Below are 26,071 nucleotides of genomic sequence, written 5' to 3'. Positions count from 1 at the left end.
TGCCACGACAATGCCTTTCAAAATTCTTCAATTAGGATATCCCTTGAGCGTCGACACACTTTTGCCAGAGCGGCTTTTCCATGACTCCTGGTGGGCGGATTCCAGAAGGCCCTGAAGGGTACTGTGCGCGCAAGCTTCTTTGACGGCACTCAAGATCCCATGATGGTATTCTTTGTAGGAGGATTTCGCTTTTGGGAATAGCAATAATAGTCTGCTGGTGCCAAGTAAGGACTGTATTGGGGTTGGGGAATCGTTGTGATGACGTTGCAGGAGGTCTTCGCAAGCAGACATTGGACTCTGCTCCTTTGGTCGCCCTTGGTCACTGTCTTATCAATCGATCGATGCACGATCTGCGATCACGCGGACACTTGACCGACGGTCTGAATTTAGCACTTCACGCACACACCAGGTAAACGTTGTTGCCGATATATTTTATGCAAACCTTGTGTGATAGCTGTGCCGTAATTTCAAAATAAATAATGCCTAATTAAAAGGTAATTACTGTATCTTACTTCAGTTCTGAAAAATAGTTGATAAAATAAATTATTCCATTTTACGTGTGCAACAATCATCGTCTTTCAGTTTCTCTCCTTCTTTTCAACCAACATGTCGCCCATGGCAACGACGCGAAAACAAGCGTTTCGGGGTCACGACACCTGCGTTTCATGATCAATCAAGGCACATCTATTGACGCGTAGTATAACCCTGATCTATCTACTTAAACATGTATGCATCAGCAACAATCTATGTACTTGTCTGAGGTGCGATTCGATGCACCGCAAGGGGACCAAGGACTGCCATCGCACAGCCACGATATCACTTCCCTCCGAAGCACACGCATTGCAATGACAACCAGTTCTTCATCTTCGCCCCCTCCTACCTTCTTCCCCCTCCTCCCCATGTCTCACCTGCCTCATTTGCTCGCTTCTCCCCCCCCATGCCGGTTATTGTTTTCCACCATCCATCCTACTCACGTTCCGAAATCCTCAAATCTACGCTCACTTTTAATAGCGCTTCTGACTTTTAGAACGATATTGGAAATCCGAGTTTCCGTGCGACACCGAGGGAATTGTGTTGGCCTCTGTTAATCTCACCGAGGCAAAATAAGAGAGGAAGAGAGAGAGGCGCCGTCACGGACAGATTCCAGGTATTCGTTCTGTCCTGCCACACCGAGGGAATCATATCTAAATTGAACCCAAGCACCCGAATTTATTCAACTTAAAACCAACATGCATTGATTCTATCAAAAATACCAAATTTTGCATTAAGTACATATTTAGGCGTATATCTGTAATCGCATATGTATGTATGCATAACACACAGATACATGTATATATATAATATATATATAATATATATATAATATATATATAATATATATATAATATATATATATATATATAATATATATATATATATATATATATATATATATATAGAAACAGATATAAGGAAAAGGGATAGGAACACACATAAAGGACGAACACAGGAGAGGTGGGGAAGGCGGAATCAAGCAGATCACGAGAGTAAAAATATATCCTAGACCGGGATTTGAACTCCGGATCTTTCCACTTGTCGGACGGAGGCTCTTAGCCACTTGAGCTCTCCAGGAAACGTAATTTAAACTGAGATCTGCGATGCTTTACACAAGCAAGTGCCCCGATTCTTTGGCCAAGAGATGGCGTTAGGGAGCTGTTTCGCCCACAAAAGGAGAAATAGACAAGACACTCAAGAGGAAAGGATAGTAGTATAGCAATCATACAACATCATAAAGGATAAGAACAGTCGTTTCGTGGCACGCATAGCCAGAAGAAGAGACGAGCCACATTGTCCTAATACACATTCAAACACGAAATCCCGCCAAACGGCGAACAAATACTCATTTATATAGAAACAGACATAAGGAAAAGGGATAGGAACACACATAAAGGACACTTTTTGAAATTCCCACGGACGTGAATAATAATGTATAACACTTAGCACTGGTGGACAAAGACAAAAACACAGAAACACACAAAAAAGAGACTCGATATTTTCGAATTTTCGGTGGTCGTGGCCACCTTTATCAAGGAAGAGAGGGACAGAACTGAAGGGAGTACGAGGGCTGGAGCGATGGATGGAAGGGGAAGGTTTGGAGGGGCAGCTTTAGAAGGGTGGGGAAAATGTAGAAGGTGATGGGGGGTGAAGTTACTTTCAAACGCCCCGCCAACCTATCCGATCTCCTCAAATCAACTAATCCACCCCTTAAATCCCCAACCCGTCCCAAAACCACTCCCACGCCATGCAATAAACCTAGATGCAAAACATGCTCTATTTTCAAAACCAAAATCCCATCCCTCTCCCACCAATTCCCTCCTCTACTAGCACATCTAGCAATGTAGTGTACCTTCTTAAGTGCCAACTTTGCCCTGTCTATTATATTGGGCAGTGTACCACACCCCTTAATATCAGAATCAATAACCACCGAGCCTCATGCAAAAACTCTTCCTTAATTGATATGCTCCCTATCCCCAAACACGCCTCCGAACACAACACTCCCTTTGATAAATGCTACAGTGTATCCATCTTAGCATCCCTCCCACCCTCTGATCCTCCACTGAAACTCAAGACATCAGAGCAATCCTTCATTAATTACCCTGCTCCAAACATTTTTTCATCCCCCCTCCACCCCATCACCTTCTACATTTTCCCCTGGGACATGTACCCTACATGGGACACTCCCTTGCTCCTCCCTAACACGTCCCAGCAGGCGGGAAACCGCGTTTGGGAGAGGGAGCATTGCGTGGAGAGTCTTGGTAATGTGTGTCCAGAAGGTGGTGATCGCTGGCCGCCTTCAGGCGCGTGGTGTTTCCTCGGGCGGTCGGAAGGCCACCCTTGCCCTTCCTTTGCTCTGACGGCCCCCTCTCGATGGTCTCCACAGGCGCTGAAGGAGCAGTTGTCTGGTGCCAAGGGCGAACTGCACCCCTTCGTGATGGACGTGTCGAACGACGAGCAGGTGCTAGCGGCCTTCGAGTGGGCCAAGACGACGCTGGGTGGAGTGGACCTGTGCGTCGCCAACGCCGGGATAGCCATCGGCGGGACCATCCTCGGTGAGTGGGCCCCTGCGAGGGCCAGCGTCAGTGGAAAACGGTGTCAGTGCCATGGCAATTATCCTCTTAATCGGTGCATCTGGGGCAAAATGTATCTTTATCGGCACATCGTGGCAAGTAATTAGAGTAATAGTCCTAGGCATCGTTATCGGAAACGTAGGCCTAAGTCCTTTGCATAGGTGCCTCGGACCCAGTTACTGTAGCAATGCTTCTACTCTACTAGTACGGTCACATTATTTAGCTAGCTGATGAAATATTTGCATGCAATAAATCGGGAGTCGAATGTAGTAAATATGGTTTCTACATTACCGTGATTTTGTAACATTCAAGAATCGAGAACGGGATATCCCGACAATTCTCGAGAATTCCCGAAATAAGCTTTTTTATTTCATTTTCCTTTATCTTCTGTAATAATGACTGTAACTATAAATTTTAATAAATAGAAAGCCGTAGGGAAGGTGGGGCAGCTGGGTTTCTGGCCGCCAGCGCAGTCTTTCAGAGGTGTCTAGACAATCCTATATGCCACAGGTCCTATACGCAAAGCTTGAGTAGGTAAAATTTCGAAAATGGACGTCGAAGGGAATTTCATGACTAGTGCATCATTTGCCCAGATTGCTAAAAAGGAGTCACTATGATAGCATTTTGACTAGGTTTCTCAAAATAGAAACAACGTAATTAATGCAAACTATATTTGACCAAACCATATAGTATTCAGTGAGTTTTACATGCATCAAACAACGTATTAATTGACTGGTATTGCTTTCGTCTATTTACACTGCAGATCAGATACTGATTTAATGTCAGAGCTCTCTCTAAATACTTCCTTTATTTCTTTTTGTGGAACATTTGCTGTAAATGTACTTTCAAAAAGTCTTTCCATTGAGGACTTCGCCAATCGTGCAATATTATTATTACTGGACGGGGTAAAAATTTAATTCTCTTCCATTTCACATGACAAATAACGTTCCCCAAGTAGTTTGTGAGTGATACAATATCTCCATTTCTACGCTTAAAAATTCAAATTTTATTTCCTTTAAAAGCTTATGGTTCATTGGAGAATTATTTTTTTCTAAATTACCGAGCAGGAACTTTATAATGCTTTCGTTTAAAAGAATATTAGCTCCTCTATTGCTTAAGGCTTCTACTGCTAATGTAAATATAAAATGAACGTGCCTACGGTCGTGAAGAAATGAAAACGAGATAGCCGAGACCGAACACTTTAAATGTACTAGGTTTGTAAAGGGGGTAAAACAAAGTTACAAGTGAGGGGAAAGATGGGGAACACACAAGAGGTCCTTTGGGTGTGTTGGGGAAACAGTTACCCACATATACTCAATCACACACATAAAGGCAAAATTAATAAAAAATAAAACAACTTTGCAACCACTCGATCACGAGGGTATGTGAAGGGATAACAGTCACTCTCCTGAATCGCATTCCCACCCACACTCAGGGTTTACAAGGATATATCCTATGCTAGGGATCCGTTGTACTCACACAGGAATAAAAAACAATAAAAACCAAAAAGGAAAGGCCCAGGTTCACGTTCGCGATCACTCGGATGTATTAGACCTTTGTGAATCGCATTCACACACACACCCAAGGTTTACAAGTATCCCTCCTATGCCAGTGACCCGTCAATCACACAGATGAATACAAAATTATAAAACGGATGTGTCCACGCTTTCGCTCATTCACTCTATCACTCGGGTGTGTTCAAAAACAGAGACCCTTGTACTCACTTGTACTCACTTGTTCAGGGTTTACAAGGATACCTCCTATGCCATGGACCCGTCAATCATACACAAACAAATAAACGGATGGACACAAGCTCTCGCTCATTCATTCAATCACTCGGGTGTGTTCAGAAACAGGAACCTTTGCGAATCACACGTGCTCACACTTACTGGGCTTACAAGGATTTCTCCTTTGCTATTGAATCGTCAAACACAGAAATAACAAATCGAAACAGAAAGGACTTACGTAAATGGGCAATCACTCGGGTGTTTAGACCTTTGTGAATCGCACACACTCACTCATTCAGGGTTTACAAGGATTCCTCTTATGCCACGGACCCATCAATCACAGAAATACCAAAGATAAACAAGGAAATAAGTAGCGGGAGTAGGTCTAGGGGGTAGGCCTAGAGAAAACCTGACACCAGGTGAGTCGCCTGCCAAGCAGGCCTCTTCAGAGGAGAATGGAATAACCCCGTTACTTGTAACTTGGTTTTTACCCCCCCCTTTACAAAAATAGTGCCAATCAAGTTTATGGTCTCTTTTCAACTGCTAATATTACAGGTTGTAATCAATTCCACATACCTCTCAATATTTCATAATACTCTTCTTGCCATAAGTGATCGAGCTTCAAACTCTCGTGAAACAGTCTTAATCAGATTTATGATCTTTGAAAATCTATCATTTTCTCCATTGTGTTTCCGCGTGTTTAACAGTCCAAAATAACTTCTAGTTCCCTCTTTTCACTCCTGATTATTTCTTGCTGCAAAAGAGAATTTTTACGGGAGAATATTTAAATATTTTCACAATTGCCGGCCAACTTTTCTCGGGATTCGGTGGCGGGAAAGCGAGAAAACATTTCCCCTGAAAGACGGGAAGGAATTTCCGCCCGGAAACTCTAATGGTAAACCCATGTCTGGAAGGTCATCGCAAATGCAGGGAAATACACAGTTGCAAGAAGTCGTGGTTATATTCAGAGACCAAAACTGAAATTTGATGGTTTAATTCAAATACACAGATGATCAAAAAAACCTCGTCGTCGTAGCCATAAAAACGTTGTTTCTCCGTTGGTAAAAATTTGCAATGACCTTTGCGAGTAATTTCATCCGTTGGAGCGTTGGGGGTCATCCTGCGTCCCGTCGCGTAATTAATTGGATGAGCGCCCGTCCAAAGAGGACCGACCGCCCGCAGCCGGCCCTAGCAAGGATTCGTTTTTCTTCCGATTTTCTTTGCGTGAGTGATACCGTCGGAGGGAAGCCATTTCACTGTTTGGTGTGTTTTTGAAGCCGTTTGCGCCGGAAAAATAAACACATGCAAAATGAACCCCTCTCGAGTTTAAGGCCTAATTTGTAATGTTATTACTCTGAGCCTAATCCCTTCAGCTCTTAACTGCTAGGTCAAAGGAGGAGGTTTTAGCTACGCATGCTTGGAAAACTGACTCAGATTAGTTTAGAAAGACCTTCACGATATCGCGGAATTTTGTTCGCGGGCACCAGCCACCCACCGTTGGCAGTAGTAGTAGTTTTTAGGGGAGGCGACCGACAGCTAAGGTCATTTGCGCCATAGGGGATGGACAGGAAAGGATGAAGGGTGGAGAGAAACCCGGCGTCGGCATTAGCCTACTCTTTACGAAAGGCGCCAAGGGGTCCGCAGCTTAACGTCCCATCCGACGGACGGTATACTCACTCAAAGTGCCCTCCACAAAGCACCTCAAGTAGGGATCGAGATACCTCTGAAAAATATTCAACACCGCCGGGATTTCAACCCGCGCCCTCAGGGTGGGAAGCCAGTACGTTAGCCCCCACACCATCTCGATCCCCCCCACCGTTGGCTCTGTGTCAATGTGTCGACTTGGGTTTGAGTCCACCCAATGCCTGGAACATCTTCAAGTTGAGCTAAAATGGGATATTTTACGCGGTGTGCGCATATGAACCGGCGTGGCCTCCAAGTTGATCCGGCGCGTGCTTATCAATCCGCTCTTTCCTCGGTTTGCGCAGATGGGAAGCCGTCGGATTGGCGCTCGCAGCTGGACGTGAACCTGACAGGGACGCTGCACTGCGCCAAGGTGGCCATCAACGGGATGCTGGAGAGGGGCGTCAACGACGGTCACGTGGTGCTCGTGGGGAGGTAAGACGGAGCCGCCCCTTGCTTCGATTGCCCGTGGAAATGAATATTTAAAAGATATCAAGCCACATTTGGGTTGTCCTTTATAGTAATTATGAATATCAATAATGATCCATCCAAAATATTCAGCAGTCTAGCGATCAGTTGCATGTTTTAGATGGACCCGGTAAAAGCACTTCAAGTGGTGGTATTGCTGGATATTTACTACTACGCTTCGGAACCACGTCCAGTACTATTTACCATGGCTACTGGAACAAAACTATGAGTACTGCAAATCAGAAAAGGACAAGGAAATCGTAGATTTCTGCCGAGATCCATTTATAAGACAGGTAATGGAAGCGCACAAATAGGAAGCATTTGAACTCAAGAGTGAGGTAGGGGAAGCATAGAGAGTTGGATATTCACAGAGGCGCCGAAAGCAGTTACGTAGAAGACGCAGTGCTAGGAAATTGAAAGTTTACAAAGGAGAGATGAAATTGGTGTGCTATAGTGGACGGTGAAAGCTCTGTCAGAAAGTTAGAAAGGAGCCGAGCCGAACCGAGCAATCAAAGAGAAGTCAGGACAATTGTAAATTGAGCCAGGAGAGGCTAACGAGAGAGGGAATACAAAGGGTTGCTTGGTTATGAAGACAACAGGCCAACAAGTGTCTCCTTAGAAAGAAAATATGGAGTAGATGCTTAGATCGAAGGTTACTCGATGACGAGAAAGAAATAGCTTTAAGGGAATTGAATTCAAGTTTGGCCGCAGGCATGGATTAGATCCCCGCGGACTAATAAAGGGTCAGGTAAATTGAAAAGGAGAGTTTTTATGAGTTGATTTGTGATATTAATGAGGGAGAAACTTCAGGATGAGTTCGTCAGATCAGTGTTTGTTCCTATGCTAGAAAAGGGAAGGGCAGCCGTACATATGTGAGGACTGCAAAACAATGCTGTAGCAGTAATGAGGTCGCTAATAGAAAGGACCATAGAATAAGATTGTTGTCTTCTGTTTCGTTGATTTCGAGAAAGTATTTCATAGAGTGAATTTGATAAGATTAATCAACGTGTAAGAATATATGAGTAGATTGGAGGGATGTGAGATTTATCCGCAATCTGGACATGTCTCAGACTGTTCATGTCCGAGATGAAGAGTCGCTACGTGAAGTGTTAAGAAGAGACAGGAGAGTCTGTTATTTTCAATGTTCGTCGCAGGTGATGGCGAGGGAGGCACGAGGGAAAGAAGCTGTGGAAATCATTATATCAATGAGGTCGGAGGATGACCAAGCTCTGATTACTCAGTCATCCAAAGGGGTTGTAATCATTGCTGACCGCACGGGAAAGTCAGTATGGGATGAGAATAATTGTAAACAAAACCAATGATATACGGTTTTCGAGGAAAGCGAATGAAAAAATGTAAAACAGGAGAGCAAAAACTGGACCATGTATAACAGTTTGCATTTCTATGAAGGGTTTTGTACGGAAAGGTCAAAGTAGTAGGGATATAAGAAGGATTGCGTGATGTGACTAGGCATTCAGAAGAATTGGTTCAGGTTGGAGTCGACGAGCGAGAATGTTAAGATGAGATGCGCGGGTGAACTTTGGCACGTGCGGCGCGGAAACATGGCCACTGAAGCAGGATGTTCAGACTGAAGACTTCTGAAATGTGTGTGGGTGTGGAGAAGAATGGATGGGGGAGGTGGCGGATTGGTTGACGGAGACGGGAGGGTGAGGGAATGAAGAGGGTGGGCACTCCTGCAACATCGATAATTGTCGACCCTCGATGCATCGATCCCATCCACATCGTTGTATGATTCGTCGACATGGTGGCGATGCAATAATCGCCGTATCGTCCAGCGCCACCTGCAGTAGTTTAGAATTTCAATTGCTTACTGTGTCATCCTTTAAGCCAGGCAATCCGCACTGTGAGGTCGTTGGACTTGGTGCATAACACCGAAAATTTTCACCTCGTCATTAGGTAAATCCTTTCCGATTTAAAACGCCCAAAATTTTTGTGTGGTACATATTCAATCAGCTACACAGAATGTCAATATTTTTTATGCTGATGTATTCTTGACGCTATTTTTCATCACATTTTGGACGGTGGAGCGTCGGATGTGTAGCTTAGTGATGATACTGGGAGAAGACGTTGGGTAATTTGCGAGAGCTGTCCAGCAAGTAACTTACGTTTTGAAATAAAATATGAACCCAGAGGCAGGACAGAGTTCTATTCTACACATTTGAAAGGCACATTCTTAAACTATTTTTCTACATAGTCGCCATTCAAATTGAGACATTTATCATAACGATACACCAGCTTTACAATTCCGTCTTTGAAGAAATCTGCCGCCCTACACCGATTAAACTGACCACTACTTCAGTCCTCGTTGTGAAGATTGTTGCTGTGGCCATTTTAATCCACTACTGCCTCACTCCACCTTCACTCATTATTTCCTCTCCATAGACTTGGCTGGCTTATGTTAGTTTTTTCCAGTAATAATTGAATCACAGATTACCCTTCATGACCTGCCGGATTTTCTATAGAGGTGCACATTTTACCAGTTTGCAATGAGTGCAAAGTAGAAGATGAACCACAGACCGCTCTCGCACTACCACCACAGCGGGATGCGTGGACTGAGTGTAGGGACTTTTAGACACCCAGAAGATGGTGGCTCTAGCCCCCCTACCCCCCTTGTGCCACACTTGGTCAGCATGTCAGTTACATTCTTGATAGTCCCCACACAACTGATGAACACAGGTGGGTGGAGTCTCTTTGGGATGTGATAGATCAACTCCTAACTAGAGCATTAATCTACTCGTTTGGCTCCAATATGCATGCTGCTAATTTAAAGTTACCTCTCAAGCATGAAACCTCCACAACTTAAGCAGAGTACTATGGACAGGAGTCTACATCTACACAATACCCCGCTATCCACCGCATGGGTGTGTGGCAGGGGGTCTTTCGTTGCAAGCCGTACTTGCAAAATCGCAATCATGCCACCTCTACACGCACATTAGTTCGATTATCAAAAAATTTTAATCGCACGAAAGGAAGTACGCAAGGGTGTCCTGGCATAAGAATCGGTGTAGGATAAAGTAATGCCATTGAATCATTCACTTTCTAATGCCACTTCCCTCAAACCCCCAGCTGTCTCGAAACATTCCTCAGTTTTGCCTCGTGTCATTTTTTTTTAAATCTTTCCCTAGGTAGTGCTGCTAGCAACACCCTACCATAGCTCCACATTGATGTCATAACAATAATAATTTATTTGTCCGAGGACCAGATACAATACAAAAGAAAAATTGCATGTTTAGTATAGAGCAAGTCTGGTGGGAATGATCAACATTGGCAACAAGAAAGGTATTCACCGGTGCTACAGAGAATTCTTTTCAGCGAAAGGCATTTCAGCTAACACTTGGAGGATGTAAGGCACGTTGAGGTTTTAAAATCAACTGGCAGTTTGTTGTACAAAATGAGACCCGTGCTATGGAGCCCTAGATGAGAACAGTTGGTATGTAAAAGAAACCATAAACACAGTAATCAACCCAAAGGTCGGTTTGGTACGTGATGTACATAAAACATATGCTAGATATGAATCATATGAGTGCTATACTTATGTGCATCAGTAGTGGCAGAAATAGGGTTGAATTCTTTTTTATCGACAAGTTACTGTTACATACATGGAAGAGGCAACAAATGGAACTTCCCAAAAAGGGGAGGACTTGGGGCATCATACCTGATGTTGGCTATCAAGTGTAAAATTGTCTTTAGTAGTTAAAACCCAGAAACAGCTTGAGGGAAAGAACCCCAGAACTGTATATGCATAGTAGGTACACTGTGTGAGTCATGAAGAACTTAATAGATTGAGAAGAGCGCATTCATTGTCTGAAAATGCGAAACAAATAGTTTGAATAAAAAACACCATGAGTTCATTCAGAAGAATGTCCATTTGAGAATCCAAATGAAGTTGACTTTTGAAATGAATTCTAAGAAATTTGACAGACTCAGCCTGAAGCAAAGTTTTTACATCTAAAGGAATATTTATCTCTAGCGTGGGTGTTCTTGTGAGCAAATACAGCTTTGGGTGAATCTGATGGTGCCCTGAGGCATACCCAGGAATCAAACCCAAGCCCGCAAGTCAGTAGTCCAATACCCTAGACATGTGACCACCACATCCGTATTTATCGCCATACATGGATCTCATGAATGATTTCTGCAGTGAAGACCTCAGCAGGGTATCCAGAACTTTCAGCGACATTAGCGTTCATGTGGTCAATCTTTATATCACTAATTTTCCACTCCAACCAAGGTGCAGATTCGCCGGCCTGTTCATCAAGTTTCCCTATTAGTTTCCTGAGGCAATTTTCCTTTCATTTAATGTTTCATTACCACACTTAAATTGTCCATCTTTTGGGCATCACTTGGTTTGTCCAGATGAAACAAATGCTAATTGCAGGGTAATCAAACAATGTGGGTTTATTACTTGACTTTGTGTGAGTTCCATCAAGGGATGCTGCCAACTGAAGATAACTTTGATGTTCAACCAGGGGTCCCTTCTCTCTGATCTTAAATGGGATTTTTGAACTTCACTCATTTAAAATATGGTGTCTTATTCTGGAGCTTAACACCTCAGTTATAAAAGTTATTTATTAGGCAAAATAAAGTGCTAAACATCATTTAGAACTTGGAAAAGTGTGTACCGTGGTGACCATTTTTTTATTGATCATGATCTTATAGATTTCTTAGATGAGATAACTCTCCCCTTCATCTTTAACTATGTATCTCAAGCTTTTGTCAAACAAAATATGCTTATGAACCAACATAATTAAGGCATCCATACCTATTCAACCAGAAGTGTGAACAATATTTATGGAAATATGCAAGGGTTAACTTTATGTCAGCCAAGCTGATAGTTTCATTCAAGCAAAATAAGAACACACTTTACCCTTAAAGAACCTCAAAAGAAATAATTATATAATGATTAAACTTTTCCACTCCATGGTAAAATGTCTTGAATAATATTCAATTGTTCCCGGCTCAACCTTGTGGAAATTCATTTTAATAAAATTAAGAATACAAAGTATCTTTCCACTGTCCTTTATTTGCATACAAACGGTTTCAACACTCAAGCGTCATCATCAGGTACATAAAGATAAAGGACAGTGGAAATATACTTTGTATTCTTAATTTTATTGTCTTGAATAACATTTATTACTTGGAAAGATTATCCATGGCATTGCACTGTCATTTGAATTATTATTGCTTATTTGCAAAATTTATATTAGGCAAGTTTTGTTCATAGGCTGCTTAAAGTGACGAGCTATGTGCTGGCATATAGCCGACCCCACGGCATAAAGTGTCATTATTGACATGCAGCCTTGGCAATTCCAAGGACTTCCTGAGTGGGCCATTTGAGACAAAAGGGAAATGCCGTTCAGGAGCCGCAGGATTAGCAGCAACCAATCACTGTGTTTCCTGAAGTCATCCTCTTGATCATTGAGAGATAAGGGCACTGTCATCAAATGCACCCAATGTAGCTTGCCCTGTGGTGGTTGTCAAACTTCATCTGTCACAATCTGGCCTTTGGAGTCATATTTACCGTATCTGCTTGGTCCACAGGGCGAGTGTGGCACAGTAAGTACAGCCACATCTCATTACTGTAAAAAGAGGGTGGCCCATATTTCAAATAGGTATCACCCTATTCTCTCTGAGACAGTTTCATTGCTGGCCTTCTTGTTGATTTGAAAACTTTGTTCTAATTTCAATCTAGTGCCCTTGGCTACCAGGTGGCTCGCCACCCTCAACTTCACTTCTATGCCATCACAAAGCATGCTCTGAGAGTGTCTGCCACAGCTTTGAGGCGGGAGCTACTGGAGAAGAAATCTAGGATCAGGGTGTCGGTAAGTAGGATGCTCAGAGTGACAAAATTCAAATATAGAGTACAGAAAAATTAAACAAATGGTGATTACATAATGTTGCATTAAAGACTTATTATATTATATTAATAAGACTTTCGTGGTTTCTCCAAATAAGTGTAAATCGGATGCAATGAGAATTAAGAAATTATTAGTTATTCCTACCCTTTGTGGTTCTTTGAAAATCTATTAATATATGGTGCAATCATATTTTTTGTAGTATTTATGATTTATTCTTCACAATAATATTTTCAATGTTAGCAGTGGACTACACAAAGATAATTTCAGCATAAAGAGTTGGAATGATATGTGTACTAGGTATTTTGCAATCTGTTTATGATTATTGATACACAAGCTAACAAAGGGTACATTGACAATTCCCTTGCTCTCGCAGCAAAACAGAACCCAAAATACCACTCTACAACAAGTTCTTCTTCATCTCCGAGTACTTTCTTCCTCCCTTCATCCCGTCCAACATCCCTATCCTGTTCCTTCCCTTTCCTCATTTGCCCAATATTCTCCCCTCAATTACAGTCTTCAACATCCGATGCCGATCAATACTCCCTTCATCCATTTTTCCTGTCTCCTTAGGATTTCTCCCAACAATCCCCTCTCCTTGTCCACCATTCCCAGCACTCCCTCGTTTGTTTTCCTAACGGTCCATTTCACCTTTTCCATTCTTCTTTAAAACCACATTTCAAAAGCCTCCAACCTATGTCTATCCTCCTGCTTCAATGACCACGTTTCCACGCCATGCATAGCTACGCTCCATGTCAAAGTTTTGGTGAGCTTATAAATGGTGCTTATTTATGGCAATTCACCTGATGACATTGAGTGTCCTTTGATACTATTCTCTAAATTGCCCAAGTGTGTTGATCACTCCATGACTGTTTCCCACCAAATACAACACTCAGGAAGCAGGAAATAGCATTCCTTTCCTCACATCAACTTTGTTCTTTTGCACAGTTTTTCATTGAAATGTTTTTTATGGGCTGACTCTGCTGGCATTGATCCCTACTTGAAAGAGATTCAGCAAAGGCACAATTCTCAGCCTCATCTATTAATTTCTATGTTCTTATCCAAAATCCTAGTTGAAAAAGGACTTCAAAAATTTCATCATTATTATGTACCACCTTACAGGTCAATGCCTACAAAAACAAAATGCAGCTATTCAAACAAAACATGTAAGGCAATATGCCATGCTGTAAAAATGTTCAGGACAATATTTTAGTGCAGAAACTGAATAAATTTTGGGTCAAAATTCAAAACAAGCCCTCCCATGGACTACAACCTTGATGTTGTGGAAGGGATTGTGCTTTCCGATGACCCCTTGAGTTATGCTGGCGGTATCAATGACCATTGCTCCTGGTAGGGTCTCCCATGCCTGATAGGTCAAAGGTTAGGAGCCAGACAAAAGGTAGTGGCTGTTCCTCAGTGAGACGGCTGCAAAGGCATCTGACCCCCATAGGGCGGACATTGAGTGATTGTGTCACGTTAAAAACACTATTGTGGAAGGCAACAAAAACCCACCTCAATTATAATTCACAAGACTTTTATGATAGACAGTTTAGAAAGAATGAGTCCTGGCTCTGGGGTCTGGGACTGGACTGGAGTCGGCCCAATCAGTTGTTTGTCATGACCGGCAGCAGGAATTACAAGGCCTCCATGAAATCTACGAAAGCCTTGCAAAGCAAAACTAGTAGCAGCAGCTCAGAAGATGCAGGAGAAGAAGATCACATTAGTTAGATTAGGAACTTGGTATGTTAGGGCAATGTCTAGGATGGGAATATAAGAGAATATAAACCAAGAGATGGAAAAAGGAAACAGACATTTTAGGTCTAGGCGAGTTAAGATGGAAGGATAGAGGGTAGAGATAGATTTAGAGTATTATACAGCAGAGGGAACAAGAGTCAGCTAGGAGTTGCTATAATATTGATTAAAGAGGAAGGAAGAAGCATCATCAACACTTGATTTAGACACGACAAAAGGCACAGGTATACAAGAAAATACCAAATGGCTCTGAAAGGTATCAGCTAAATTATACAGTGGTTAGGACTAGGATTAGGAAGTGTGATCAATTCACACTGTTTCCCTGGAGGGGATGTAGACTCCAATCACAATTTAGTAGTAATGAAGTATAGCATTTATTTCAAAAAGAGGTTAGCCAATGGAATGTAGAATTATTAACTGGATTGAGGAGGAAGGTACAAGGAAGGACAAAAAAATATAGGAACCATTAATGTGAAAGGACAAGGAAACCATGGATCATGGATGACAGGGTTAGAAAGATGAATGGTAGAAGGAAATGGAAGAATGTAAGTACCGAGTTAGGTAGAGAACGTAGTACAAAGAGTTAAATAATTAATTGAGATAGGTAACAAATTAAGCAAAAGAAGCATAGTGGAAGACACAGTGAGAGGATATGGAAAGTTTGCAGAGGAAGGGTGAAATTAGTGCACTCTACAGAAAGGTTAAAAATACAATCAGGAAGTAAGAAAGGAGGATCTATGCCAAGAGTTAGAGATAAGGTGGTTAAGAAATAGTTGACACAGGTAAGATCCAAGAGAGATGGAAGGAATATATAGAAATGCTGTACTACCTTGATCAAAAATTTCCCGGAATTTATTCAGAAAATTAAAAATACAAGTTTATTCATCTAAATCTATATTGTCCCCTTCAAAGTAATCCCCATCGACTGCAACACACTTATGCCAGCGCTTGATCCAATCCTCGAAACATTTTTTATATTCGGTTTTCGGTATGTCCATCAGTGCTTCCTGCGATTTTTCCATTACTTCCTCTCGGCTGCTAAAACGCGTTCCCCGTAATGGTTTTTTAACTCGATTGAACCGAAAGAAGTCACAGGGAGCCAAATCAGGTGAATTCGGTGGCTGTTGGATGGTATTTGTTGCATTTTTCGTCAAAAAATTACGAATAATGATAGCACTGTGCGACGGTGCGTTATCATGGTGCAAAATCCACGAGTTTTCTGCCCACATTTCTGGTCTCTTTCGGCGAATTGCTTCACGCAAACGTCTCATAACGCCCAAATAATACTCTTTGTTTACTGTCTGGCCTTCTGGCAAAAATTCATGATGCACTACACCGTTGTAATCCATGAAAACCGTCAGCATTGCCTTCTTTTTTGACTGAAAACGACGTGGTTTTTTTGGTCTCGGCTCATTTGGTGAACGCCATTCACTTGCCTGATGTCTGGATTGCGTGTCGTACTCATAAACCCACGTCTCGTCTCCAGTAATGATCCTTTTGATGAATGTGGGATCGGATTCAGCCTCGCAAATCATGTCTTTTGCGACGTCAACACGGTCTCTTTTTTGCATGAAATTGAGGTCTTTTGGCACCAACTTTGCTGCTACACGACGGAAACCCAAATCATTAACCACAATGTCTTGGGCGGATCCATTGGCAATGTTCAAGTCCTCCGCTATTTCTCTGATGGTTAATTTGCGGTTATTGACCAACATTTCTTTTACTTTATCAATTTTTTCACCGACTTTCGATGTCGATGGTCTGCCACTGCGTTCATCATCTTCGATTGACTCACGACCACTTCTGAACCGCTCGTGCCACTGGTAAACGACCGTTTTTTTTAGAGAATCGTTGCCGAAACACTTTTCCAACATTTCCAACGTCCGTGCGCCACTAAATCCGTTTTTTACGCAAAATTTAATACAAGTTCGTTGTTGCAAATTTAAATCCATTTCTGCAATTGTAAAAAATCGCCAACACACACAGAGATAGATGTACTCTTGGCTACGTAACTTTTGCAAATGTCAAGTTATGACACTAAGATTTAAAGGGAATATCAACAACAGATGTACCAATTTAACAAAAAAAACAGAACTCAAATCGGAACGATGGGAGCGCCACACGGTGGTTATTCCGGGAACTTTTTGATCAAGGTAGTATGGTAAGGAACTTAGGCCAACAAGCTTATACAAGGAAAGAGAACATGAGGTAGATGAACATAGCTTAGGTCCAGGCAATGGTAAGATAGAAATGTCATTAAGGGAGATGAAATCAAAGATGGCTGAGGGGGTCGACTATATTCTTTTGAAACTAGTTAGAGGTTTTAGGAAATAGTGGGAGGGATAGTGTTTATGGACTATTTTGTAGCATCTATGAGGAAGGAGTCTGGTGGGAAGACTGATTCCACAAATGGTAATTGATTTGGGGTATCTTTTTAATTGTGTAAATTGGCTCAAAAAAGAGGTGACATCTTTCTGCCACTGCAGGCAATAATAGTGTTGATACTTGAACATTGATTTCTCGGTTTTTTGCTTTTTAGAACGTGAGTTCCTATTCTGAAATAGGTAAAGGCTACATTATGTGAGAACTAAAGAGCAATAAATTTGATTTCCTAGGAAGCTTAAGTTGTTCTCAGAATGATCTAAAATAGGATAGAGAGCAGGGCATTTATGATTACTTAGGGGATGATCAGTTTGGGTTTAGGAAGGGGAGAGATGATGCCATTGTAGTAATGAGATTATTAATCGAGAGGAATATAGGACACAACCAGGAGGTATTTGCCTGTTTTGTAGATTTCAAAAAAGCATTTAATAGAGTGAATTGGGAAAAACTACTGAGTATATTGCAGAAAATAGGAATAGATTGGAGGGTAAGGAGGCTAATCCGCAACCTGTACATGTCTCAGACTGCTCAGGTGCGGGTGGGGAACGGGGAGTCAGGATGGGCAGTGTTAGGAAGAGGTGTAAGGCAGGGTTGCCCATTATCACCGTTGCTGTTCAACCTGTATGCAGAGGAAATGATTGATTGAGGCATGGGAAGAACAGGAGGTAGGAATGAAAGTAAGAGGGGTATTCGTGAAATCAGTTAGGTTTGCTAATGACCAAGCTATAGTTTGTCAGCAAGCCAAGGGGTTGCAAGCATTGCTGAGTGAATTGGAAATTCATTGTGTTAGATTTGAGATGACAATAAATATTAATAAGACAAAGGTTATGCAGTTTTCCAGAAATAGAATGGCCAATTTTAACGTTAGGAGGGCATAAAATAGAGTAGGTGGAACATTTTATATGTCTCAGAAATGCTTTGGACCGAAATGGTCATAGGAGAGACTTAAGGATAAGAATTGCATTGGGCAAAGAAGCTTTCACAATGAGGAAGAAATTGATGACAGGGAAGCTGACTATGGACATTAAGAAAAGGGTTAATAAAAATTTGATTTGGAGTGTAATCATATGCAATCATACTGGCAATGCATGGTCATTGAAGCAGGATTATAGAAGTAGACTGGAGACTTTTGAAATGTGGGTGTGGAGAAGGATGGAGAAAGTGAATTGGTGAGAGAGGAAAACAAATGAGGAAGTTCTGGGTACGGTGGGGGAGAAAATGGGATTGCTGGATGAAATCATAAGGACAGAGGGAAGGTAAATTCAGAGCATATTGATTGTCGATTGGATGTTGAAGACTGTTATTAAACAGAGGGAAGAATGTTGGGCAAATGAGGAAGGAGCAGAAATAGGTTGGGCATGTTGGATGGGATGAAGGGAGAAGATGAATAAGGGCTTGTTGTAGAGCAGAATGCTGTGATTTCTTTGGAGAGATAAGATATTTATTTATTTGGTGGTTGTATCCATTCTTAACCTACCTTAACTAGTAGATTACCTATAATAAAATCCAAAACAAGGGGTGAAGTCCAAGCACAATTGAAAATGAAATACAAAGCCCAATAAGAATATATAAAGGCCTCTGGGGTGAACTCTCTCTCTCAATGAAGTCTGTCTGATCAAGACAGTTTCTGGAAAGCATGAAATTTGCAGGCAGTACTTTGCCAATGGTGGGCACAGCTACGTGTTCATGTCCACAATTTTCCACAACTCATGCATTGTCCATACCCATTGATACAAATGGTAATTGATTTGGGGTGCTATCTTTTAAATTGTGTGAATTAGCTCAAAAAAGAGGTGACATCTTTCTGCCACTGCATGCAATAATAGTGTTGATACTTGAACATTGATTTCTCGGTTTTTTATTTTCTAGAACGTGAGTCCTGGATATGTCGACACAGGCTTTGCAAGCCGTGCAATGGGCATTCCTGATCAGGCAATGCAAGCAAAGCTAAAGGAGATATCAATGGAACCACTGCAGGTGTCAGATGTGATTGATGCTCTCATTCACACTATATCAACACCACCAAGGGTCGAGGTTAGTTACTATTCAAAGCTGCCATATTGGCAAAGGTTTTGATGAATTCAGTATTTGTGCAAATGAGCATTTTAAGTGCCTACATGTATAAATATTATAGGAAGCTTTAACAATGCATATTACAGTAAATGCATTACTGTATATTAATTATTGATTTTGGTTGATGCCATTGCACATGATTTTCCTAAGGTCTATCATCAATTTACAAACTTTAGAAACAGCAGAGTGTAGGAATGTGAAAGAGCTTCTCAATAGGATATGCATTAAAAGGGAGGCAGGGGGAGTTCAGGGAGTGAGGTGAGAATGTGTGGGGGGTGAGGGATGAATGAATGAAATGGGCTTGCAGGACAGCATGAGTGTGGACAGTAGGAATAAGACCACTCCCTAATTTCATGTGGCCCCGACTTAAAAGAGAACTAAGGGCCCACCATTCACTCAACTAATCACTTAGGCATTACAGATGAGAGGGATTTAATGTCTGCATAGCCAGTACAATGGTCTCAAAATAACATGTTAGTTCATCCATGAATTTTGTAGTATAGGGTAACTAAATGTGTGAATATGCATAGTAATAAAATGAATAATGAGCAGGATGGGAGGCTATGCCAAGCATAGTCAACAGTATTATATCTTCTGGTGAGGTCTCAGGCAAAATCTGAATGAATGTCTCAATTCTGAGAAATGACACAGCCTTGCACTTGAAGACTGAGAGGAGTGGAAGCATATAATCATAGAGAACCAAAATAATTAGACATTAGATATTCCCTTTTCAGTAAACGTCTTTCCAAGAATAGACACCCTAGCACTGTTTGCTTGAAGATTCAACCTTCTCAGGCTATATTTGCATTTACAGGGTGATTAGTAAAAGTCCCCCCCAAGGACTACAACCTTGACATGGTGGAAGGGCTTGTGCGTTCCGATGACCCCTAGAGCTGTGCTGGCGGGAGTAATAATAATTGCTCCTGGTAGGGTCACCCATGCCAGATAGGTCAAAGGTTAGAAGCCAGATGAAAGGTAGTCCACGCAGCGTCTGTTCCTCAGTGAGGCGGCTGCAATGGCGTCTGACCCCAGTGGGGCGGCCAATAAGTGATGGTGTCACGTTAAAAACACTATTGAGGAAGGCAACGGGAAACCACCTCAATTATCATTCCCAAGAAAAATATGATGGATTATACAGAGATTTTGAGTCCTGGCAACTACGGGGCTCGGCCCAATCAGCCGTGTGTCGTGCCCAGCAGCGGGGGAGGCAAGGCTTCTGCAGTCGTCATCCCACAAAACCCTTGCAAGGGAAAACCAGCAGCAGCAGGACAGAAGACACAGGAGAAGAAGACCAAATTAGTTAGAATAGGAACGTGGAATGTTAGGACAATGATGAGGAGAGGGAAATTGGAGAATGTTAGGCAAGAGATGGAAAGGGTAAATATAGATATTTTAGGTCTATGCGAGGTGAGATGGAAAGATGGCAAGGATTACTGGAGTGATAAGTACAGAATAATATACAGCGGTGGGGATGAGAGCCAACGAGGGGTTGCCATAGTATTAAATGAAGAGGTAGGAAGAAGCGTAGTCAACATAGAGCAGGTAACGGATAGAATACTACTTGTGGAGATAAAAGCAGAAACGACGAACTTGTTATTATTCAGGTATACATGCCACCGAGCAACCATAAGGAAGAAGAGGATATACGATCAGTTAGAGGACATAATCAAGTGTGTTCCTGCAGGAAAACATTTGATAGTGATGGGGGATTGTAATGCGACGGTAGGTGAAGGAAGAGATGGTGATGAGGTCTGGGACTACGGTTTAGGCACGAGGAATGACTGCGGGGAGAAAGCAGTTTAGTTCTGCAGGAGACAGGGGTTAGTCATCACCAACACTTGGTTTAGACACCACAAAAGACGCAGGTATACATGTACAATGCCAGGTGACTCAGAAAGGTATCAGCTAGATTATATCCTGGTTAGACACAGGTTTAGGAACAGTGTGATAAATTCGCACAGCTTCCCCGGAGAGGATGCGGACTCTGACCACAATTTAGTTGTTATGAAATGTAGCGTCCATTTCAAAAAGATAAGGCAGGGGCGGCGGGTTAGAAAATGGAATGTAGAAGCATTAAATGGTTTGAAAAGGAAGGAATACAAACAGGCGGTAGAGGAAATCATGGAGGATGGTAAACAGCTAAGTACTATTGAAGAATAATGTAAAAGTATCAAGAAAGGATTGTCTAAAGCCGCAAAAGACACTATTGGAACCGTTAATGCTAAATGGACTAGGAAACCATGGATCACGGATGAGATGATTACAAAGATTAGAGGAAGATTAAATGTAGGAAGATTAAATATAAGAATGTAAATACAGAGGTAGGCAAAATGAAGTACAAAGAATTAAACAATAAATTGAGACGGGCAACAAATAAAGCAAAAGAAGCATGGTGGAAGACGCAGTGCGAGGATATGGAAAGTCTGCAGAGGAAGGGTGAAATCGGTGCGCTGTACAGCAAAGTTAAATCTTTATCAGGAAGTAAGAAAGGGAGATCCATGCTAACAGTTAGAGATAAGGCAAGTAAGGTCATAGTTGATGCAGGAAAGATCCAAGAGAGATGGAAGGAATATATAGAAGAACTGTATAGTAAAGAGCTTAGACCAACAAAGCTCGACATTGAAAAGGAACATGACGTAGAGGTCCAGGTCTTAGCTTATCCATAGCTTAGGTCCAGGCATACTAGACAATGAGATAGAAAGGGCATTAAGGGAGATTAATATATATAAATATAGATAAGGGCATTAAGTAAAACTAAATAAGACCATGGAGGTGGATAACATTCCTGCGGAACTTTATTTATTTATTTTATTTATTCAGTATAAGTCACAGCACATTTTGGCCTTTACATCGAACTATTAACAACGATAATAATGTCACATTTACAAACACCCAAATAAGGCCGTGGAGGTGGATAACATTCCTGCGGAACTTTTAAAATGCTTAGGAAAATGTGGGAGGATGAGGCTATATGGGTTGATCCGTAGTATTTATGAGGAAGGAATCTGGCCGGAAGACTGTGAGATCAGTTTTAGTTCCTATTCCGAAAAAGGTAAAGGCTAGAGTGAATTGGGAAAAACTAATGAGTATATTGCAGAAAATAGGAATAGATTGGAGGGAAAGGAGGCTAATCCGCAACCTGTACATGTCTCAGACTGCTCAGGTGCGGGTGGGAAACGGGGAGTCAGGATGGGCAGTATTAAAAAGGGGTGTAAGGCAGGGTTGCCCATTATCACCGTTGCTGTTCAACCTGTATGCAGAGGAAATGATCAAAGAGGCATGGGAAGAACTTGAGGTAGGAATGAAGGTGGGTGGGGAATTCATAAAATCAGTTAGGTTTGCTGATGACCAAGCTTTAGTTTGTCGGTCAGCCAAGGGGCTGCAAGCATTGCATATTGTATTGGAAATTCAGTGTGACAGGTATGGGATGGGAATCAATATTAATAAAACAAAGGTTATGCGATTTTCTAGAAAGAAAAAGGCCAAGCTTAACATTAAAGTTGGAGTGCAAAAACTAGAGCAGGTAGAACAGTTTACGTATCTCGGTAGTGTTTTGGACCAACACGGTCAAAGTAGTAGGGATGTAAGGCGAAGAATTGCGCTAGGCAAAGAGGCTTTCACAAGGAGGAGGGAGTTAATGACATGGACGTTGAGTAAGGATGTTAAGAAAAGACCCGTAAAAACTTTGATATGGAGCGCAGCTACGTACGGCGCGGAAACGTGGTCATTGAAGCAGGAGGATAGACGTAGATTGAGGCTTTTGAAATGTGGGTGTGGAGAAGAATGGAGAAGGTGAAATGGACAGAGAAGAAAACAAACGAGGAAGTACTTGGTATGGTGGGCGAAGAGAGGGGTTTGTTGGGAGCAATCCTGTGGAGGCAGGAAAAGTGGATGAAGGGGGTGTTGACCGGCAGTGGGATGTTGAAGACTGTAATAGAGGGGAGAATGTTAGGCAAAAGAGGAAAGGGAAGGAACGGGATAGGGATGTTGGACGGGATGAAGGGAGGAAGAAAGTACTCAGAGCTGAAGCGGGACCTGATGTAATGTAGGACGTTGTGTTTTGCTAGGGATCACAAATTATTTAATTAGTAATTATGTCCATCCAAAAACCTACCTTAACCAGCAGATTACCTAATAATAATAATAGTAAAAGTCAGAGTTTGTGCTTGACTTCAGGTCTTGTAATTTTTAAGCATTTTTTTCCAATGGACATGTGGTCTAAATTTCCTTGGCATAGACTTATGAAAAAACAAATATTTCATTAAGTTGATCATGCTGGTACCATGAAAATGCATATTTTTGTGGGACATACATACATATTTTCTTAATGGAACAGAACTTACTAGCAAAATGTTTCTTTGTAAATGCTTAGCACTTTTCATCTACCAACCACCATTTTCAGTTTTTCTTTTGAAATTTGTTGGGAAATGTTTCTTGTAAGCGGTTATTGTTTGCCACAAGCCGTTTAATTCAAAAGATGCGAAAAAGAATTTTATGTAATTATCAGCATACTGTTTCATTTTCCATTTAAAAGTGGTCTTATTAATTCTCTGTCTCTATTTTTGGCAATAATTTGGGATAATTTATGATGTTCTCGAAAATCAGCATTTCAATTGAAAGTCAAACTTTTATCGGTAACAAGGAATTGAAGTACCAAAATCAGAGATGTAATGATATTTTTGAAGATTAGAACATAAAATTCCATTTTGATGGAGTATTGTGGCCTCAAGTTAACAGACAGTTAGTTCCTCCATAGGCTCATGGATATTGCATTAACTGAATGACTGTTTGGTTGAACTCTCTTCCTGCTCCAATCCTGCTTCCTAGATCACATGGTACTTTGAGGTTAGCCATAAAGTATTTTCTTCATTTATTGACCACAGCGTAATAAAAATAATGGGGGCTGTAATAACCAGAGTTGTCCCTAAAAGAAGTCAACATACACCTGGCAAGAAAGATTTTGATCAGTGTTTTTAAGGTGTGGCTTAATTGTTAGGTACTAGTTGAGAATCATTGTTTAAAACTCCACCTTAATGGATACATTTTGCCTCCTTAATTCATTTAAGACAAATAATTAGTCTCCTGCAGCCATTTCCAAGGAACATTGTAAGCTTTCTGAATGCTGCAGAGCAGCGAGTTCCGTTCCCTTGTCACTTCAACAAAATCTTGAAAAATTTGCCAGTCATGATGCTGCTGTTGTTGAGTGCCAATGGCTTGTACCTACCCACTGTGTTTTGAGTACATCAGATTTTATACTAAGTTTCCAAACATTTGATGACACCTGGGGCAAATCTCAGTGCTCACATATTGTGTGAGCATTGGGGTTCCCAAAGATATGCCTGAGCAACATAGTTGTGGTGGTCCAGTGTATCCCTCATGGAAGTATGCTAAGGATATCCATCCTCTCTGTGGAATAGAAATAATTTGTGACAGGTGGACTCCAAAATAATGATTCTCTATCTGAATCAAACAATACAAGCAAGCAATTATTGGAACCTTCTTCATAAAAGGTATATCCACTAAATTCATTGAAAAACATGCTAATGCGACCACATTATAAAACACAATTGCTACATTACAAAGAAAACACTTAAATCCCTACTTTTGTGAAATATGATGCTGGAGAGCAATATTGGAGCAGGAAGAAATTTATATTACAGAGCAATTGGCTTGAATCTATGCTGAAATACTCTGTTAACCTTAAGATAAAATTGCACCATAAAAATAAGATTTAATGTTCCAATCCTAAAAAATTCTGTTTATCCCTGAATTTGGTGTCTTATTCCCTCATTGTTGTTCAAATATCTCAATTAATGATATTAAATTGGTTTTAGTCTTTCATGCTGACACAAAATGGACCATATATTTGTACAAATGAAGGTTGAGAATTAATTTTCCACAATTAGGTATAACATTATATTTAAAAGTTAGGCTGGAATGGTATATTATATTGTATCTGTTAAATTGAAGAGTTTATGGTAAATAAAATTGTAAAAATTTACAGTGTCACACCTTTTGTGAATTCTTAAACAAGATTATTGTACAATTCTAGCGATATTTTCCACTGCAATTGAGCATTTTTATGACAAATTCGGGATTAGGCTGATGATATGCCTGCATTGCCTTAGCCTCAGTGAGGAGTTTATACCAAATAGGAACAAAAAATGCCTAAACTGCCCTGCCCAATCTTATTCTGAAATAGTGCACATCTTGTTGAATCCCCATGTATACTATTAACTATGTTATATTACATTATTGTATGCTGTATGGATAAAAATTTATGTATTGCTGTCTTTTTAGGTCCATGATCTCCTCTTCCTCCCAACTGATGAAGATTACTGATGAAGCATGGATTTCTGTATACATTTATGTGCAGTAGATTTTTTGCTATTATCATTAACAAGATGAATTTTATCAAAAGAAATATGTTTGTAGGAATGTGATACTACATCTCTCTGTTTTAATCTATAAAGTATTCCTGGTTTTAAATAAAGGGAGTTTCCTAGTAGTACAGTAGTATTAGTTATAAGGGGAGATTGAAAGCTGAGGTCATTTGGGAATGGAGGAAGGCTGGAGAGAAACCTCGCTTCAGCCTACTCTTAATGAAAGATCCCAAGGGATCGAACCCAGACCCTTCTGGGTAGGAAGCCAGTATGTAAGCCACTGCATCATCTTGATCCCTGGGAGTTTCCTTTCACTCTTGCCTCATTAGAGCACAAATTTGCTGTCAATCATAGAACTTCTATTTGAATGATACCCAGGTGAGGCTAAAATAAATCCTTGATTTGCTTCCAATGGGTGGTGTACACTTTTCTGTTAAAAATCAGAATGATCAACGGAAAGTTTGGCTGTCAGTAGATGAAGGTTGGGCTTGTAGACCATATGGGATATACACAGTATGAGAAAGGAAAGCAAAACCGGAAGATCTGGATGTACATTATTATTTATGACGAATTTAGATGAAATGGCTGTGAGGAATTAAATCCAGGCCTGCACATCAGTATCC

General features: G+C 41.2%; 1 protein-coding gene across 1 annotated transcript in view; it reads left to right on the top strand.

Moving 5' to 3' along the window:
- Positions 1-25,573, top strand: part of LOC139695137 (dehydrogenase/reductase SDR family member 11-like) — a 46,334-nt gene extending 20,761 nt beyond the window's left edge. Inside the window, exons 2-6 of the mRNA XM_071593783.1 lie at positions 2,921-3,089; positions 6,823-6,952; positions 12,696-12,825; positions 18,862-19,026; positions 25,366-25,573. Coding sequence (XP_071449884.1) covers positions 2,921-3,089; positions 6,823-6,952; positions 12,696-12,825; positions 18,862-19,026; positions 25,366-25,407 — 636 coding nt within the window. The 3' untranslated portion in view covers positions 25,408-25,573. The remainder of the gene's footprint in view (positions 1-2,920; positions 3,090-6,822; positions 6,953-12,695; positions 12,826-18,861; positions 19,027-25,365) is intronic.
- The last annotated feature ends 498 nt before the right edge of the window (positions 25,574-26,071 follow it).

Source organism: Hetaerina americana, unplaced genomic scaffold (assembly GCF_022747635.1).
Source record: "Hetaerina americana unplaced genomic scaffold, ioHetAmer1.1.p SCAF_6, whole genome shotgun sequence".
Lineage (NCBI taxonomy): Eukaryota > Metazoa > Arthropoda > Insecta > Odonata > Calopterygidae > Hetaerina > Hetaerina americana.
Note: the sequence above shows the minus strand (reverse complement) of the source record. Positions and strands in the feature narration are given on the sequence as shown.